Source organism: Triticum urartu, chromosome 2A (genome assembly GCF_056163025.1).
Source record: "Triticum urartu cultivar PI428250 chromosome 2A, HENAU_Tu73, whole genome shotgun sequence".
NCBI lineage: Eukaryota > Viridiplantae > Streptophyta > Magnoliopsida > Poales > Poaceae > Triticum > Triticum urartu.
The window spans coordinates 548273338-548293441 of NC_141874.1; the positions used below are offsets into that span (position 1 = coordinate 548273338).

Here is a 20104-nt window from a genome sequence, read left to right on the forward strand (position 1 = left end):
TAGACGTCCCTGAGTGCACGCTTCCATTCCCTCTTGGGGATATGGGTTGCATATATCATGTTCACCATTTTCACTTGGGGAGGAAATTTCTTCTGTCCTCCTATGTTCGGCGGCTGGGGCTCCTCCTCGTCGTCGCTATGCAGCCCCTTTTCCTTGCTTTCAGCATTCAACTTACCAGCCTGTTTGAACACCCAGTGTTCTCTGTTGGTGTGGTTGACTGGCTTATCGGGGGTGCCATGAATTTGACACGAGCGGTCGAGTATGCGGTCCAAACTGGACGGGCCCGGATTGTTTCTTTTGAACAACTTTTTCCACTGACCGGATTTAGAGCCACTGAATCCGGCATTGACTACCGTGTCTTCGGTGTTATCGCCGTTGTTGCGGCGCTTGTATCTATTGCGATGTGGCTTGCCGTTGCTGTCTCTCGCCTCCGGTGTGCCAGGGTTGCTTGCTGTGTTGTTGCTACGGGCCAACCAGCTATCCTCGCCCGCGTAGAAGCGGGTCATGAGTGTTGTGAGGGCTGCAATAGACTTTGGCTTCTCTTGGCCGATATGTCTGGCGAGCCACTCATCACGGATGTTATGCTTAAAGGCCGCTAGGGCTTCGGCATCCGGACAGTCCACAATTTGGTTCTTTTTGGTTAGGAACCGAGTCCAAATTTTCCTGGCTGACTCTCCGGGCTGTTGGGTTATGTGACTTAAATCATCAGCATCTGGTGGTCGCACATAAGTGCCCTGGAAGTTGTCCAGGAATGCGTTTGCCAGGTTCTCCCAACTTCCGATGGAGTTTGTCGGCAAGTTATTTAGCCAATGCCGAGCTGGTCCTTTGAGTTTTAACGATAGGTACTTGATGGCGTGTAGATCATCCCCGCGGGCCATGTGAATGTGGAGGAAGAAATCCTCTATCCATACTGCGGGGTCAGTAGTACCATCGTATGATTCAATATTCACGGGTTTAAACCCTTCTGGGAATTCATGATCCATTACTTTATCAGTGAAGCATAGGGGGTGTGCGGCGCCTCTATGCCGGGCTATGTCACGACGCAGTTCATATGAGTCTTGTCTGCTGTGTTCGGCCCGGCCGGATTTGCTTTTGGTATATCCGGCATGACGGTTGTCGTCATGTGTTGGGGCGCGCCCTCGTGATCCGAATATCGATCTTTTGTGTCCTGCTTTGTTTTCCAATACGTCTCGCAGGTCCTGCGTGTTACCCTGGGCCTTGCTATTTTTGTTTGACTGGCGACGGGGTGTGGGCTGGACTTTGGGCTTGTATGCCACTTTGTCCCGGCCACGAGGTGGCCGGTCTGCCGCATCATACGCAGGCTTTAATGCTTCCTCTTCAAGTTGGGGGAGCAACCTGCGCTTTGGGAAACTTTTGATTGGGCGCTCAAGTTTGTATTCCTCGGCTGCCAGGACCTCAGTCCATCTATCCGCTAGCAAATCTTGCTCAGCTTGAAGCCGTTGTTGCTTTTTCTTCAGGCTTTTTGCTGTGGCAATAAGCCGGCGCTTGAAGCGCTCCTGTTCGATGGGATCCTCAGGCACGATAAATTCTTCGTCGCCAAGGCTCACCTCGTCTTCGAAGAGAGGCATGTAATTGTCATCCTCTGATTCTCTGTCTCCTGCCTGTTCCTTAGGGCTTGCTTTCCCATCCTCCTGCTCAAAGCCTGGCTGGAGGGGATTGTCTTCGTCTTCGGCACCATTTGCAGCATTATTGTCTCTGTGCCGGTATCGCTGTTTTTGCTATGGCGGGGCTTAGAGTGGCGCCGATGACGCCGGTTCTTGGATTGCTTCTCGGGGGGATTATCCTCCGTTTCCTTATTGCCATCGCTTTCTTTGGGGGTGTCCACCATGTATATATCATACGATGAGGTGGCAGTCCAGCGCCCTATGGGCAGTGGTTCCTTTTCGTCTCCCGCATCGTCGTCCATACTGTCGATGTCTTCGGAGTCAAAGTCGAGCATGTCGGTTAGGTCGTCGATAGTGGCTACTAAGTGGGTGGTGGGCGGGGAATGGATTTCTTCGCCGTCCACTTTCCACTCGAGCCGGACATAGTTCGGCCAAGGGTCTCCTGACAAGGAGAGAGACCGTAATGAGTTTAGCATGTCGCCTAGGGGCGAGTGCTGAAAGATATCCGTGGAGGTGGACTCCATGATCGGTGCCCAATCAGATTGGATGGGCACGAACACGAGTGGTTCGGAGTCTGTGGCCGGGGACGAATCCGAGTGTCCGGCAACACGGGTCTCATAGGAGGTGAAGTCAATATTCGGCTCTATCGCCGCTGAGTGTGCGGCCTCCATGGCGGGGTCCATCCACCCGTCCTCGGACGGCGCGATCTGTTCCGGATTGAGGGCCAGAGTAGTTACAGGTGCGATCTCCCGAACACTGTCCGATGGTAGAGCTAAATCATGCTCATCGTGATTGTGCAGCACACCTGACATGGGTTTGAATCCGTCGAAGATCAAGTCTCCGCGGACGTTGGCGGTATAGTTCAAGCTTCCAAACCTGAACTGATGGCCAGGGGCGTAGCTCTCGATCTGCTCCAGATGGCCGAGCGAGTTGGCCCGCAGTACGAAGCTGCCGAATATGAAGATCTGTCCGGGGAGGAAAACCTCACCCTGGATCGCATCGTTGCCGATGATCGAAGGAGCCATCAGGCCTTATGGTGACGACATAGTGGAACTCTCAATGAAAGCACCAATGTCGGTGTCAAAACCGGCGGATCTCGGGTAGGGGGTCCCGAACTGTGCGTCTAAGGCAGATGGTAACAGGAGGTGGGGGACACAATGTTTACCCAGGTTCGGGCCCTCTTGATGGAGGTAATACCCTACTTCCTGCTTGATTGATCTTGATGATATGAGTATTACAAGAGTTGATCTACCACGAGATCGGAGAGGCTAAACCCTAGAAGCTAGCCTATGGTATGATTGTTGTTGTCCTACGGACTAAACCCTCCGGTTTATATAGACACTAGAGGGGGCTAGGGTTACACTGAGTCGGTTACAAGGGAGGAGATCTATATATCCGAATCGCCAAGCTTGCCTTCCACGCAAAGGAGAGTCCCATCCGGACACGGGACGAAGTCTTCAATCTTGTATCTTCATAGTCCAACAATACGGCCAAGGGATATAGTCCGACTGTCCAAGGACCCCCTAATCTAGGACTCCCTCACCAGGCTTGATGGCCATCGCCTCGCGCTGGAGCACGCCCCCTTGATCCATAGATTGATCTGGCATGACCGGCTCTATTGTCCAGGTCCTGGCGTAAGTCGTAGGTATAGCCCGGAGCTGCTACCTCTTTGTCCCGACGGCGAGGTGGTAAGGGCTGGTGTTCGACATAAGCAACCGCTTTATCTCGCCCACGCGGTGGTCAGTCTGGTTCATCAACGCGTTCATATCTTGACGGTATTGACTCAAGGGCCTCGTCGTCGAATTGTGGTAGTAGCTGATGCTTCGGATAACTCTTTGTTGGGCGCTCGAGGCCTTATTCTTCGGCAACTAGGACTTGGGTCCATCTGTCATTGAGGGTACCCTATTCGGCTTGGAGCCGTTGCTGCTTCTTCTTTAGGCTTCGCGTAGTTGCGATTAGCTGACGCTTAAAGCGCTCTTGCTCGAGGGGTTCCTCTAGCACGATGAAGTCTTCGTTGCCGAGTCCTCATTCCCGACCGGCTCGTTGGAGTTGATTTGTCCCTCCTCCCATTAATCCTGCTCGGACGCAGGCTCGACCGGGTCTTTGGGATCTTTGGCATCGCCCGGGGTGTTATTGTCTCCGGTGCCGGTGTTGCTTTCCTTTTCGCAACACGATTTCAAGTGGCGCCTCTGATGTCGACGCTTTGGTGGTGCCTCAGCGGGCTTGTCCTCGATCGGATCTTTCCTGCCTTCGTCGTCATCCCCTTTGGGTGTATCCACCATGTACACATCATATGTGGAGGTATCCATCCAACGCCCGGTGAATGGAGGGTCTTGGCTTTGTTTGCCTCCGGCATCGTTCTCATACCGTCGATGTCTTCGGAGGCGTAATCTAGCATGTCGGTCAAATCCTCGACAGTGGCTATTAAGTGGGTGGTGGGTGGGATGTAAAATTCCCCACTCTCAGTCCCTAGTACGGGATGGGCGTAGTTCGGAGGCGATACTTCTGTAATGGCGAGGGATCGCATTAAGTCCAAGGCCTCATTTAAGAGCGAAGGCCGGACGGGGAACCGAGGACCTGCAGGGCTAGGCACGGCAGATTTTGCCAGGCTGTGCTCACTAGACGCAGACCTTGAGAGTTCGGAGTTTGCATCCTGAGGCGGGTTCGACTCTCCGGTGATAGGGAGAGTCCTGCTTGATTCTAGGCTCGCCGAAGACATAGTTGCCTCCGGGTCTCCGGAGAAAAGTTCCATAGTAGAAGAAAGTCCGGTCGGTTTCAGATACCCATCTTTGGATGAAGTAGTCTGCCATGGATCTAAGGCCAGGGCAGGGATGATAGTTGGTACTTGAGTGGTGCCTGATGACGGGTCCGATGGGTTTCCCTCTTGGAGCAGAGGAACAGTGGTCGAGGCCGTGAACCCTTCGAAGATCAAGTCTCCTCGGATGTTGGTGACGTAATGCAGGCTCCCGAATCTGATCTAATGACCAGGGACGTAGCTGTCGATATGTTTGAGGTGACCAATCGAATTGGCACGCAGAGCGAAGCCACCGAACACAAAAAGTTGATCGGGGAGGAAGGTTTCCCCGGAAACAGAACCCTTGTTGATGATTGGACGAGCCATCGAACCTTCTGCCGACGACATAGTGGAACTCTCAATGAAAGCACCAATGTTGGTGTCAAAACCGGCCGATCTCGGGTAGGGGGTCCCGAACTGTGCGTCTGAGGATCGAAGGTAACAGGAGACGAAGGGGACACGATGTTTACACAGGTTCGAGCCCTCTTAATGGAGGTAAAACCCTACTTCCTGCTTGATTGACTTTGATGAGTATAGGGGTTACAAGAGTTGATCTACCTCGAGATCGTAATGGCTAAACCCTAGCTGTCTAGCCTATATGAATTTTGATTGTCTCTACGAACTAAACCCTCTGGTTCATATAGACACCGGAGGGGCCTAGGTTGTACAGAGTCGGTTTATAGAAGAAGGAATCTATACATCCGGACGCCAATCTTGCCATCCACGCAAAGGAGTCTCATCCGGACACGGGGGAAGGCCTTCTACTTTGTATCTTCATGACCCATCAGTCCGGCCCACAACACACGAGCCGAACACCCGAGGACCCCTTAATCCAGGACTCCCTCAGTCACCGAGCTGAATACCTTGGCGATGCCGAGATGCTCATTTGGTCCTTCTTGACCGCACCCAACGCCTTCTATATCGACATGGTTGTAGTTCTCACGAGGCATGCATCAGTCAAGAAACAATAAGATGATTGATGAATTCCCGAGGCGAAGAGGACGACACAGTTTTAGGAGCAACAGTGGCCCAATGGAGGGGGAGGGGGTTGAAGAGGATTTGATTAGGTAGCTATCTGATTACTAGATGATTACGGAAATACTATTTGAGTAGGTAAAAATTTGATTAGCGATATTTCCATAAATACACGCGGTAAGCTAAGGAAAAGCGGGATCGAGGGGATCGAAACTCCTATCGATCGATGCGGGGAGGAAACGAACGAACGAAACGAGCGAATGACCTACGTACCGAGACTTTAGGTATAGAGATGACGGAGAACCAGGGCCCGCAGTACCGCTAAGGGAGACGCGGAGAACGAGAGCTCGCCGCCCGCCCAGAAGAAAATTTTGAACTATGATTGAATCTATGTCGTACAGGAGAAAGTTTTGTACATGGAAAGTCTCGATTATTGTTTTTCTGTTGTATGGTTGATTGGTGCTGTATATGGAAAGTCTTAATTGTTTGGTCAGGAGAAAGTTTTGTATGGAAAATATATGAAAAGTCTTGGTCAATGATGTATCTAGAAAGTCTTGATTGTACGATTGATTATTTCTTTTATATGGAAAGTATCGATTGATTGTCTGATTGGTTCGCGCTGAAAAAATGGATGGGGCAGGCTGGCCTTTGATGGGGTATGAAGCGACAAGACAACCTACCAACTACTCCCTCCATTCAAAATTACTTGTCACCGGAATGGATAAAAGTGGATGTATTTAAAACTAAAATATGTCTAAATACATTTATTTCTTTGATAAATATTTCTGGACGAAAAGAATACTCATTAAAAATAAAGATTAAGAGTAGTAGAGATTTAGACTCCCTAAAAAAGAGTAATATATATTCTGAGACCAAGGGAGACACTCAGACACATAAACCTGCTCGGAGTACAGAAACCCCCAAGAGCCCGCCGGAACACCAAACCCTTCTGTCCCCACTACATTCCGATGGCGACGGCGGTGTCAGCGCCCGTCTTCACGGCGACGGTGCGGGTTTCCAATATCCCGCCCTCCGCCGTCGCTAAGGAGCTCCTAGCATTCTTCGATTCCGCCGTCGCCGCTGCCGGCGAAGCCTACGCCTGCGAGATCGCCGCCGCCCGACGCGGCTGGTTAAGTCGAGGCGATGGGAGCGTTCAGTTCGATTCCACCGCCACCGCAACCCTCGCCGCTGAACTCGCCTCCTCCTGTCGGCTACCCCGCTTCCTCGGCTCCCTCCTCTCCGTCTCCCCTGCCTCCGTGGACCTTCTCCCCCGCGCGCCCGACCTTTCTCTCCGCGTGGCCGACGCCCGCCTCCTTGTCGGCAACCGCGTCGCCGAGCGCGAATTCGAGGCGGCCGACACTTGGGACAGCGTCCGCGTGGAGGTCATCCCGGGGAAGCGGCGCATAGACCTGTACCTCAATCACGATTCCCAGAGGTACAGGCTTGAGGTGTACTTCGAGGACATCAGGAACTGTCTCCAGTGCAGCTTCGATGGGGCCGGCGTCATCTTGCTTCAGGTGAGCTGTTCACGGTGTTTATTTATTTTTGAACGTTGCAGACTGTAGGAGAGGCTCCTACAGTCATATATATTAATCAAAAAAGTACTTTACATAGTGTACAAGGGTGTGGTGGGGCTTTTGCCCCAATCACAGTGTACTAGGGTTCAGAGGTATAAGTAATTACAGGGGATTAAAGTAGTTTGGCTAACCCTAGGCAATCTCTCTGGCAAATTCAGTAATGAACCCTAGCAGCTCAGGTTTTGTCCTGTGTTGCAACATCAAGAAATCTTCTCTGAATCTTGACAACCAGGACCTGTCGGAAGGCGTCACTCCTCTGAAGATCAGGTTATTCCTCTCCGTCCAGATCGACCACGCTGCTGTGGTGAACACTTCCATGATCACGGGTTTGTTTAGCCTCTGCCATCCAGTCAAACCTATCTCCTTCTGTTGCCCAGGTCAACCCAACTGAAGTCCAGCACGTGTAGGAGAAACTGCAGGTATAGAGCAGATGTTCCAGAGTTTCTTCTTGTTGGGTTTGGCAGAGCACACAGTAGTCCGTCCTGTCTGTCGATGAGCCCATTACTTAATGTCTACGTTTGAGCATGTTCTTGGTGTTTTAATCTGTCGGACAAGAGGAGCCACACAAAAACCCTTAGCTTCATTGTACACCTCGACTTCCAAATCCACCGAAAAGCCTGATTAGCCATGACATTTTCAAAGGAGAACTTGTAATATCTGGACGATGAATATTTGGGCCCCCCATGTGTATGCCCAAACATCTCTCAGCTCTAGGTCTATCTGACACTCAGCGGTCTCCATGGGCAGCCCCAGGTACGTGAACGGCATCGAGCCTACTGTACATCCAAAGATCGCAGCAAAGCCTGCCGCCGACGCCATGTCTAGGTTGATCGGCACCAGAGTAGTCTTCTCGAAGTTTATCCAAAGTCCAACCGAGTCAGCGTAATCAAGCAGAATTTTCTTCACGCCTCTTGCTGTTCTTCATATGCCTGCATCACAATTATCGTGTCGTCCGCGTATTGTATTGCGGGAAGTCTTTGTGTGTGCGTGGGGGGATTGGGTGTCTGAGGACCCCTCGGCGAAGTGCATCGTTGACAGCAGCTTGCAGCAGGTCGGCCGTGAGGACGAAGATCAAGGGCGATAGCGGGTCACCTTGTCGCCCCGCCCCCGGCGGCGGCATCGAAACTGATGGCCCGGAACCCCATTGAGCAGTGGGAAAAGTCCATGTGTCTCATGACCTCAATCATAGCCGGGTGTTCTATAGTATCGAAGGCCTGGGAAAAGTCCAGTTTCAGAATAAACGCGATCCAGAGGCTTGACATTGGTATATATACTCGAATGCCCAAGCCAAGCAGGTCCTGTATCGTTCTCCCTTTCAAAAATCCGTATTGGTTCCTGTGAATGATTTTTAGAATCCATTTCTGTAACCGATCCGCAAGCAGTTTGTTTATTAGCTTCAGACAACAGTTTAGCAGTGTGATGGGGCGAAAATCTTTTGCTCTCTGGGGCGAGTGGATCTTCAGAATGAGAATGATGAACCCGGTGTTTATGCTTTCAAGATTGAGTTCTTCTGTGTGGAAATCATGACAAAGCTGATAAAAGTCTGGTTTGATTATATGCTAGCATGATTTGGTAAAGTAACCACTAAATCCATCCGGCCCTGAAGCTCTGTCGGCCGGCATGGTTCCAACCACCTCATCAATTTCCGCCTCAGTGAATGGGACATAAAGTTCTTCCAGTCCATCAATCTTGGTAATGATAGAGCCTGTGTCGAATTTCTGATTTGGAGGCGAAGATTCCCCCAATCTTTCTTTAAACACATTGAGCAGTATCCCTTCGTTGCCTGTGTGGTTCTCAACTTCAGTGCCATCGGGTAATTTCAGCATGGCGATGAAGTTATTTCGGTATCGCTCTGTGGCCATCCGGTGGAAATTTTCGTAGTTTCCTCTCCAAAACGAATAACCCTGACAGTGCATCTTTTTCTCCAGTGTTGGTTCTGAATGTTCAGAGGCTGCAGCAGGTGAGTTTTTAGAATTCGCCCGAAGTTCGATTCTGGGGTTGTGAGTGTTCTCAGGTTTTCAATTTCATCCAGCTCGTTAACGGCCCATTCAGTGTTTTGGATCAGCACTTTGAGACGTGAGAGGCCTTTACTCCACTTTTTAAGGGTGTACCTTAGTCTTCTCATTTTCTGGCAAATCCTGGCTGCACTATTATGCAAATAACTTGGTTTGGACCAAGAAGTATTCACCACATCAAAGAAGCCTCTGTGCTGCACCCAGTAAGATTCTAACCTGAAAATTTTGCTCGCGGGGATCGATGATCCTATACTGACCAAACAAGGCATGTGGTCCGGGATTGGTTTGGCCATGGCAGTAACCTTGGTATTAGGATATACTGAACTCCAATTGTTAGACGTGAAGAACCAGTCGAGTTGGTCACCATGTTGCTGTGATACTTCTGTTTTTCCTTTGTACATTATATATTAGTCAGACGTTGCGGTCATAGGGCGAAGTAGAAATTTGAAGAAGGAAGCTCTAGATGTACTTCCCTCCCTCAATACTTGCGCGAGCTGAAAAATTGGCAAGTTCTCGATTCAGTAAACTAGAGTGAACCATGTAAGATGGATAGTGGTGCGACTTTTATTTCCGCTCCTATAAATATCTCAGTTGGTGGTTACTAATTGGAGTGAAATGAATATGAAGCTTATCTGATGAATACACATCACCGTTACTTTTCTAAATTTACTGATTGCCATACTTCTTAGACTATAAGTTTGTGAGGCGCAACACTCTTTTAATTCTTTCTATAATTCTGAAGTTGGTAAAATATATATTATCTTGACTAATGTTAATTTACTATTTGTTTCAGCTCATGTATGCACCAAGGATATGCACAACAATTTCTGGGCCTGCAGTTTATTCAAGGTTCTCAGATGACCGCTTTCATGCATGCAAGGAGGATGCAAAATTTACCTGGGTCAGAGCACTAGATTTTACACGCAACCACTCTTTTGGGAAGTGTTCAACTCTTGCCCTCGTACTTGATGAAGGTGCACCGGTGTCATTTATTCTCAACAGCTTGCCTATGTCAGGAGAATTAGGGGAATTGGTCATTTCTTCAATGGAATTTTTTGGCCCGTCGTCCAAAGTCGTTCCCCTTGTTGACTGCCCAAGTGGTTGTTCAGTGTCATATGAAGTTCTTTTTCGTCTCAATTCTCTTGTTCACATGGGGAAGATAGTTTCCAAGGATGTTAATGCCGATCTGTTTAAAGCTCTTGAAGAAATACCAGTTCATATTTCAAGGAGGATTTTTGAGAAAATGAGCAAGTTAGACTTTACATGCTATGAACCTTTGCAATTCATCCAGCAGGAGGCTCATAGCAGGAAGAGGAGCCATGATGGTTTGCTTTCCAGTAAGACTGAAGGTGAAGGAAAGTTAATGATGTGTTACAGAATTCACATCACTCCATCCAAAATATACTGCTTGGGACCTGAGGAAGAGGTTTCAAATTATGTGGTTAAGCATCACAAACAGTATGCTTCTGACTTTGCTAGAGTTACTTTTGTAGACGAAGACTGGAGTAAGCTTTTTCCAGATGCTATCTCAGCTAGAACTGGACGAGGGTTCTTTTCTCACCCCTTGAAAACTGGCCTATATCATCGTATTTTATCCATCTTGAAAGAAGGATTTTCCATTGGTCCAAAGAAGTATGAATTCCTGGCCTTCTCAGCAAGTCAACTTCGTGGAAGTTCTGTTTGGATGTTTGCTTCTAATGACTCCCTGAAGGCCGAGGATATAAGAAGGTGGATGGGCAACTTTGAAGATATTCGTTCAGTATCTAAGTGTGCGGCTAGAATGGGCCAGCTGTTCAGCTCCTCCAGACAAACACTTGAAATCCTACCACGGGATGTAGAAGAGATTCCAGATATTGAAGTCACAACTGATGGCAGTAAATACATATTTTCTGATGGTATCGGGAAGATCTCTGAGAGACTTGCTAAAGAAATGGCTTGCCGAATTGGATTAGACTACACTAACCCTCCTTCAGCTTTTCAAATAAGGTATGGTGGCTACAAAGGAGTTGTTGCTGTGGACCCTGATTCCTTTCGTAATCTTTCTCTGCGACCTAGTATGAAGAAATTCGAATCAAAGAGCAGAATGTTTAACATTACAAGTACCAGCAAATCCCAACCATGCTATATGAATCGTGAAGTTATCTCTCTCCTTTCAACTTTGGGGATAAGAGATGAGATATTTGAGTCGATGCAACAGAATGATATGCGTGAATTAGATGAAATGCTGACCAACAGAGAAGCTGCTCTCTCTGTTCTGGGGAAAATTGGTAGTGCAGAAACAAAGACAGCATCGAAAATTTTACTGCAAGGCTATGAACCAAGTTTAGAGCCTTACCTGTTGATGATTCTTAAGGCCCATCAGGATAATAGGCTGACTGACATAAGAACTAGATGTAAGATTCATGTTCCGAAAGGCCGTGTTCTTATTGGTTGTTTGGATGAAACAGGTGAATTAGAATACGGTCAAGTGTACATCAGAATTACAAAGAACAGCAAAGAGCAGAAGGATAATTGTCAGCCATATTTTGCTGAAGATAATGGAAAAGAGAAAACAGCAGTTGTTGTTGGAAAAGTTGCAGTATCAAAAAATCCTTGTCTCCATCCTGGTGACATCAGAGTACTTGAAGCTGTCTATGACCATGGTTTGTACGCTAAGAACCTGGTTGATTGTGTTGTCTTCCCCCAAAGAGGAGAAAGGTAATGTCGTATGTTATACTGAAACTGAAAGACGATCATCTAGAGTTTATATTGCTCTGGCAATGCCTTCAGAGGAGCTCAAATCTCTATTGAAGTGTTTGTCAGCGTGTTCGTTTCCATGTTAGATTGATATCCCCTCATGTTACGTACTTACATCTCTACCTATTGATGGACGTTGCCAATGCTTGCTTTCTCCTTCAATTAATCTTTGATGTTTAATAGGCCTTGTTTATGTAGAATTTAATCTTTGATGTTAATCAGGCCTCATCCAAATGAATGCTCCGGGGGCGATTTGGACGGTGACCTCTATTTTATCACTTGGGATGAGAAACTGATTCCAGAGAAGGTTGATTCACCTATGGACTACACTGCAGCAAGGCCACGCATAATGGATCATGTTGTTACACTTGAGGTATATTCCTCGCTGTTTATTCATTTTAATTTCTCTTACTAGGTTGTTGCTGCTAATTTACCGAAGATTGTTTTATTTGACTAATATCAATTTTTATACTTGCAATTGCAAATATAATGAAAATCTCAGTTTTTTACAATCTGTAGCATTTCGATAATACTAGAAGAAAATGTGCACTTCGCCGCACCGTTTTCCATTGTTATAAATCATCAAAGAAGGAATTCTTTAAACAAAACTTCTGATGCAAACAAATCACAGGCTAAAATCATTCATTTTGAACAACTTTTTATTGCTTGCCTATGGGTTCATGGGTTCCCAGAGAATCTGGCAAGATATATTAGCTAGGTTTTGAAGTTGACAAAACGGGAAGGAAAAACTGCAGTGTAGGATCTACTCTCTCTGTAAAGAAATATAAGAGCGTTTAGATCACTAAAGTAGTGATCTAAACACTCTTATATTTCTTCACATCTTTTATTTTCTCTCTTTCTTTCCATGTTTGTCTCTTTCTTGTCCCTGTGGTCTAGTTTTTTGACTGCTCTATAACTCTTTTAGGTCCGACGAAAAGTTATTTTCTTAAACCACAACATGACCACATGACAAATCCAGGATGTTATCAATAAGCAATAATGCCAGACTGAGCTGTGCACTTTCCAAATTTGGTGAAAAGTGCATTCTATCTTCCAATTCTTTGTAGCCTGACAAACATTCTAAGTGGTCACTGCTGAAAATTTTGTGATAATATTAGCCTATTTTGAGCTTGCGTAACTGAACACATCAAGAACCTGACGGCGTGATTGTACACAAAATGGCACACAAGCATTCTATACTGCACCCATGTCAGGTTTAATTAAGTTTACAGCTCGTTTACTAATTTAATTAGAGTGGACAAATAAGGCAAGTAACCTGAAAATTCCAACACTAAGTCTGTCCGACCACTCCTTTCCTGCCTTTCTGTTTTCTCTATCCCTGTGTGCTAAGTGCCTCAGGCCGATTTCGCCGCACCATGTGAGCCCGAGCTAGAGTCCATCTTCCACTGATTACCCCCAATAAATCGAACGACCAAAGGCCCATCGGCCGCTACATGAAGACGTGCCAACAACCCTTGATGGATTGAATGGAACTATATGTAACTCCATTAAGAGCTATAGCAAACCATCAGATTAAGGATGGGAACTTCACCTTCAGGGATGAACACCTGATGTCAATGCGAATGAGGTAACCACAGTACTAAGTGGTTCCTTTGGTTGTCGATGTGGTGGCTGGTTGGAGCAGCACCTCCCCTCAAAGCCCCCGCCCCCCTCCAAAGCAGCAATCCAGGGCACCTTAGTCAAAGGCAGTTTAGATTGTGTCAACGCCAGCTGACCAGTGGGACCAAAATGATAAAAAGCCAGATCGCTGAGGGCGGTATATTTCGGGGGAGCTTAGTAACTTTAGAGATTTATTATCTTGAGGCACCTTACATCTTTCTAAAACATTTCTTTCGCAAAAACTGGGTGCATGCCTACAGCCAGAGTGAACTGGCTACGAGCGTCGAACTCAGCCAGGATGGAATAACAGCACAAAATTTTGAATGCTTTGGACCAAATATATGCTCGCCATGCACAGTTTTTTCTTTTTTGATTTTTTCGCCATGCACAGTTAATAACGTTCTTTAGAAATGTGGGTACTTATTTCGGAAAGAAAGACATTTTTGCCATCCTCTAATGAAAACAGTTGTGCATGATTGAGTTTTAAAGTGGTGTTGGCTTTAAAATGCTCTTCAATGTATATATCTAACCTTGATAGCTTCACAACTACTCCCTCTGTTCCTAAATACATGACGATTTGGCCATTCAAATGAACTGCCAAAACGTCATATATTTAGGAACAGAGGGAGTATTTACCAGTTAGCTCCAATAAGCAGTTCAAAGTTGTCTTTTCAACAAGCACATGTATTTTCCTTGCCTGACATGTTTATACCTGTAATCTTATAAGAACACCTGATGAACTGCAGGAAATTCAGAAGTACTTTGTGGATTACATGATAAATGACTCGCTCGGTGCAATCTCAACTGCTCACTTGGTCCACGCGGATCGTCATCCAATGAAAGCCCGGAGCCCTGAGTGCCTCCAGCTAGCTGCTTTGCATTCGATGGCGGTCGACTTTGCCAAGACAGGAGCTCCAGCTGAAATGCCCCGGTCACTGAGACCAAAGGAGTACCCCGACTTCATGGAACGGTGGGACAAACCAACGTACATCTCCAACGGAGCTCTCGGCAAGCTCTACCGAGCGGCTGCGAGCCGTATGCAGAGCGCTCCTGCCCCCTCGTCCTCGGCTCAATCTAGCCCCGCGTTCGATCCTGACCTAGAGGTCCCTGGCTTGGAGGAATTCCTGGCATCCGCGGAGGAGTTCTACGACCTGTACGCGGAGAAGCTGAGCACCCTGATGAGCTACTATGGTGCGGAGCATGAGGACGAGATCCTGACGGGCAACATCCGGAATAGGCTCCTGTACCTGAAGAAGGACAACAAGAGGTACTTCGAGATGAAGGACCGCATCATCGACTCGGTGGAGGGCCTGCACAAGGAGGTGCAGGGTTGGTTCAGGAGCCGCCCAAAGGCAGAGGCGTCAAGGTGGGCGTCGGCGTGGTACCGCGTGACTTATCACCCGGAGCACCGACGGCCGGGAAAGAAGCAGTTCTGGAGCTTCCCGTGGATTGTCTGCGACGAGCTGCTGAAGATCAAGGAGTCCAGTATGCGGCGCAGGCAGCAGGTGGACGACGCGGCGGCCTGAGTCGTCCGGCCAAGTAATTATGTGCGGCTGCTATGAGTTTGTATGTATGTAGTGTAAAACTCTGGGGCATGACTGCAGTGCAGACCATTCTGAGCTGAGCTGAGCTGAGCGGCAGAGCTGTGCCTGCCTCGGTCGTATGGACGGACAGATTTGCTGGATGTGTGTGGTTGGGCTTTGCGGGAGGTTAATCATGCTCCATCACTATCTCAAGATAGCCTCAGCTTTGTGTGCAATTCTGTTCTGGTGGGTGCCTATACCTTTGGGCTGGCGGGTGTATTTTCTCAGGGCGAAACCCATGATCCAACTTTCCGGCTTAATCAGGGGCGTCGTCGCCTCCGCGTCGTTACTTATTGAAGATGTTGGTTCAAAGATCTGTTAAAGTGTGATACCTTTGGTCTGACATCAGTGTTGTACCCTTTATCTGCTTGGGGATGATGTGGTGAACTGGTGATGCATGCCAGGTGGTGGATGGCCTCGAGTTTTTTTCTCTCTTTGCAAGCTGATTTGTTCAGTATTATCAACAATTGATAATATATGGTTGTGGTGTTTAAAATACTATGGCCGTGGGCATCACTTGATAGAGGCTGAGGTGCTCCCTTTTTCGGAAAAAAATATATAAATAATCGACTCCTGTTGTTTCTACAAATTTTAGTGTTACTCTATAACCTGTTCAGGGGCTAACTAATCACCTACTCTCGCCGCTGCTTCTATCACCTTGATTTGATTTGTGGGAAGATCACTGACATATTGATCAGTCCATCAAACATTTCAGACTTTATATTTATGGGGGCCCTGGTTCCAACCGCAAACCAGACCAGTGTTATTGCCCACTTTTTCAGATCAAGAATTCCACCCCTGTACAGCCAGTCTCACATGCAGACGGTTGTGCGTTTGCTCTGAATTATCACCACCATGAATATACGTTGATCCTTGGCACCGACGCCATAAATTGGAGCCTGACAAGGGTAGATGGATCTTGCCGGAAAATCTTCAATGGGCAGCGCAAGTAGCACCCACAGGTACTACCCCCTCCCCCTCTGGAGAACACTACTAGCTCGATCATCTATATAAGGTCACAAGCTCTCGCCATGGACAAACCACAAGCACCACAGTCACTTCACTGCTCAAGTAGCTGGCAAGAGCTTTGAACGCGTTGCAACCTTGCATCCCGGTCGATCGATCGATGGCGTCCAAGGTCGAGCTGGTGGTGGAGGTGAAGTCGCCGGCGGAGAAGCTGTGGACGGCGATGCGCGAGTCGACGGAGCTGTTCCCCAAGATCTTCCCCGAGCAGTACAAGAGCATCGAGACCGTGGAGGGCGACGGCAAGTCCGCCGGCACCGTCCGCCTCATCAAGTACACCGAGGGTACGTGCGCCGTGAAACGATCCACATATCCGGAGCTTGTATCAGTATATATATGTAACGTGAGCATTGGGTGCGTGCCTTCAGGGGTTCCGATGGTGACGTTCGCCAAGGAGAAGGTGGAGGTGGCGGACGACGAGAAGAAGGTGGTGTCGTACAGCGTGGTGGACGGCGAGCTGGTGAGCTTCTACAAGAACTTCAGGGTGACGGTGCAGGTGACCGACAAGGGCGCCGACGGCGCCGGCGCGGTGGTGAACTGGACCATGGACTTCGACAAGGCCAGCGACGAGGTGCCCGAGCCGGACGTCATCAAGGAGACCGCCGCCAAGACCTTCCACGACCTCGACGACTACCTCCTCAAGAACTAGCAGCTCTTAGCTGCCTCGTCGCTGGCCGCCGCGGACGATCCTCCGTCCGTCCGTCCGTCCATCCATCCATCCATGAATACTGTCGTTGTTGCCTGTTGTCTGCGGTGTCCCCGCACCAAGCTTACTCTCACGTAAACGACCGTGTGTACGGCCGTGTACGTGTGCATCTGCCTGCGATGGGACGGCCGCGTGAGTAGTGGAATAATAAATATAACAATAATAAAGTCGCAGCTTTATGATCACGTATACGTACGAATGGTGCTAGATTTGTGCGATTTGGTTTGATTCGATCTGCAGAAAAAATTCAGTATGTTGTGGTGGAATGTTTTCCTCCCTTCAAACCGGGCTACTCAAGAGAGAGATAACATGGGCAGGGCCGCGGGGAAGAGAAAACAATGAGTTTGGGCGCTATGAGAAAACCCACCGCATGGAAAAAACTAGACGGCATCAAGAAAAACTAGACTTATTAAGCAGTACCAACCACATAAAAATATTACGGACAAAGATGATTTCCCATCCAAACCAAGACGCGACAACTACCCAAAAGCACAACGAAAATACTAATTGGTGAACGTTCCCCCGGAGGGGATGACAAACAAACGCCTTTCGATGGCATTTTTAGGTGGCAGGAGATGGCAAATTCTGCATGTTCTTGTCGCAAAATTTTCTTGCTTCCAGAAAATGCCATGCGCCTCTGAAAAATTACCATGCGTCTCTGAAGAAACTGCCAGAAAAGACGTTCGTAAATGCCACCCCTCCCGACAAACGTTCGCCGACTATTGGGTCCAAACACAAATGTCTATAGCAGACCAACAACACGACATCCACACCATTAGCATCATCTATGTAGCAATCTCTTTTAGCACCTTACCAACATGCTTCACAACATCAACCAACTTTGGCTTCGAAATACCTGTTCAATACAACATGAAAGAACAAGGTGTAAACACTATCTCGAAAGGAATTCTGGTCCAGTTGTACTTAAAAGTGGCACGATTGTTTTTCACCTCCAGAAAGGAAAGGAAAACTCCACACATAACAATGCCACAACGAGTTAGGACACAGATCAGTCCCCAACACCACACCCGCGGTTTTTCAGACCACTCTAGCAATCGGACACAAGAAGAACATGTGTTGGGAAGTCTAGTATGAGTTTATAAAGAGCAAGTAGGGTTTCGAGGCCAATGCCTTTTTCTTATAACTTTCATGGTAAGGACAACATTTTGAAACAATTGACATAGGAATATGCATTTTGAGAGGGATTTTAGTGCTCTAGATCCATTTGAAATTAGCCCCAGCAAGATGTTTTTCGAGCCAGCAATGCATAGATATAGTAGTGTAGATATGATTTATGTTAAGTTTCCATATGATATCATCAGATAAATCACATATAGGAATAGTACGTCATCACATATTTTCCATTCTCTCCCATTGTTCAGCCATAATGGGGGATTCTTCTAAAGGATGTTACAGGATTAAGCGACTCAAGTTTTTCCATAGTGCAATTTTGTTCTGAACAAACACCACAAAGCAAAGGGAATTTCTCACAAAAGGGTCTACTTTAAAAAATGATACATTTCTATGGTCTAGCAGTATTACCCTTAATTAGCACAACCCCCTCTACCCACCATATATAAATCTTTCACTCTCATTATCGCCTTCCAACAAGGAGAATCATACATTTGACTAATAGACATATATTTTGTTTTCTAATATTTAGCTTTAACCAAGGAAACAATAGAGTTCTTCAAATATTTAGCTTTAACAACTTCTTGCCATAGTCTGCTACCCTTTATCTAATTTCCACCAACATTTGACTAGTAGATATATAGTTTGTTTTCAAATTTCCACCACCATTTGACTCATAGACTTATATTTTGTTTCCTGAGATCTTTGACACCCAGGCCCCCTTTGCTTTTTTTTATCTACAAACAATGCCCCATTTCACCAAATGACATCTCTTTTTTCCACAACGTTGCCAAAGGAATTTTCTTCTAGGTTTATCCCATTTCTTAATCATAGTTCCATTCATGAAAAACACTGACATATATAAGATGGATGTGGGATAGGACACAATTAAGCTATATAGTACGACCTTCCATAGACATGGCATACCCAACCCAAGAATCGATTTCTGAAGTAACTGAATATCAACAAAGCTCCAGTCATACACTTTTAGGCCAACATAACTTACATGCATGCCTAGATATTTAAAAGGAAAGGAGTTGATATACAAATTGATCCCAACATAAGTTTCCATAGTAGGTTCATCACCCCCAATAACACACACACCTCACCTTTTACAATTATTTTTTAAACCTGACATGATTTCATTCTGGATAGTCCTCAGTATTGTGGTGTATTGTAAAATATCAATGCCATTAGGAACAAGATCAATTTCCAGCCCAGTCAAAAGCCCATTAAAGTGTGCTTGTGTAACAATTTTACCGAGGCTCACAGTTGCCAGGTTAAAAAAAAGGAGATAAGCGGTCCCCTTCGTGCACCCCCTTGGATCTCTGGAAGTAGGGCCCAGTTACAACGTTCAGTTTAACACATACATCACCGTCGATCATAATATGTCTATTCCAACAAATCCACTTAGTGCCAAACCCACGTACAGAATGACAATCAAGTAGGAATTCCCAGTTGACCTCGCCATAGGCCTTACCGAAATATAGCTTAAGAATAATAATGGTTCTTATTTTGTTCACATAAGTATGGTGCAAGATTTCATGCAATGTCATGATGCCATCCATAATGGCACAACTTTTATTAAAGCATTTTGGTGTCTTCTAAACAAAATATCAAAAAAATGCTCAAGGCAAACAATCAAAACTTTTGTGATAAGCTTGTAAAAACATCTCAATCAACGAATGGGCCTAAAATTGTTGTATCTTGTTTGCATCAGAAAGTTTGGGTTATAGTGCAATAATACCATAGTTTAATTGTTGAACTTCTAGAGAAACAACATGAATACATTCAAATAAACGCACGACATCCTCACTGACCAAATCCCAATAGTTTTGAAAAAACTCTATGGGTATATTATCAGGGACAGGGTATGACTAGATTTCATTAAAAATAGAACATGTTTTACTTCCACCTTGCCGAAGCGTCTGCTAGTAGAAAGGTATCTAGATTACAATATTTTTCATTAGGAGCCCACAACCCATCAGATAAATGTACATGTTACTAGGTGCAGGTCCAAACAACTCTTTATGATAGCAAGTAGCATGCTTAAGCAACTCATCAATGCACTCAATAGTAACATCACAATCACTCAAGGGAGAAATTGCGTTTGTTTGTTCCTACCATTATCAATAACACGAAACTGAGTAGTATCCTAACCCCCCTTAAGGAGCCACATTTCAAAAGATCTTTGCAACTAGGCAATTTCCTCTTTAGCTAGAAAATTGTGAAGGTCAACATTGATATCTCTCAAACGTATCTATATTTTTATATTGTTCCATGCTATGATAGTATCAATTTGGATGTTTTATATGCAAT

At 46.6% G+C, this 20104-nt stretch overlaps 2 protein-coding genes across 2 annotated transcripts; both read left to right on the plus strand.

Annotated features, from left to right (window-relative positions):
• The first annotated feature begins 6275 nt into the window (after nt 1–6275).
• LOC125538643 (putative RNA-dependent RNA polymerase 2) lies at nt 6276–15088 on the plus strand. The gene is made up of 4 exons (XM_048701909.2): nt 6276–6911; nt 9780–11683; nt 11945–12095; nt 14089–15088. The coding sequence occupies exons 1-4, from the start codon at nt 6363–6365 to the stop codon at nt 14866–14868; spliced, it is 3384 nt and encodes a 1127-aa protein (XP_048557866.1). The 5' UTR covers nt 6276–6362; the 3' UTR covers nt 14869–15088.
• An 858-nt stretch (nt 15089–15946) lies between these two features.
• LOC125538629 (MLP-like protein 423) lies at nt 15947–16839 on the plus strand. The gene is made up of 2 exons (XM_048701885.2): nt 15947–16232; nt 16317–16839. Exons 1-2 carry the CDS (start codon nt 16052–16054, stop codon nt 16595–16597), a joined length of 462 nt encoding a protein of 153 aa, XP_048557842.1. The 5' UTR covers nt 15947–16051; the 3' UTR covers nt 16598–16839.
• The last annotated feature ends 3265 nt before the right edge of the window (nt 16840–20104 follow it).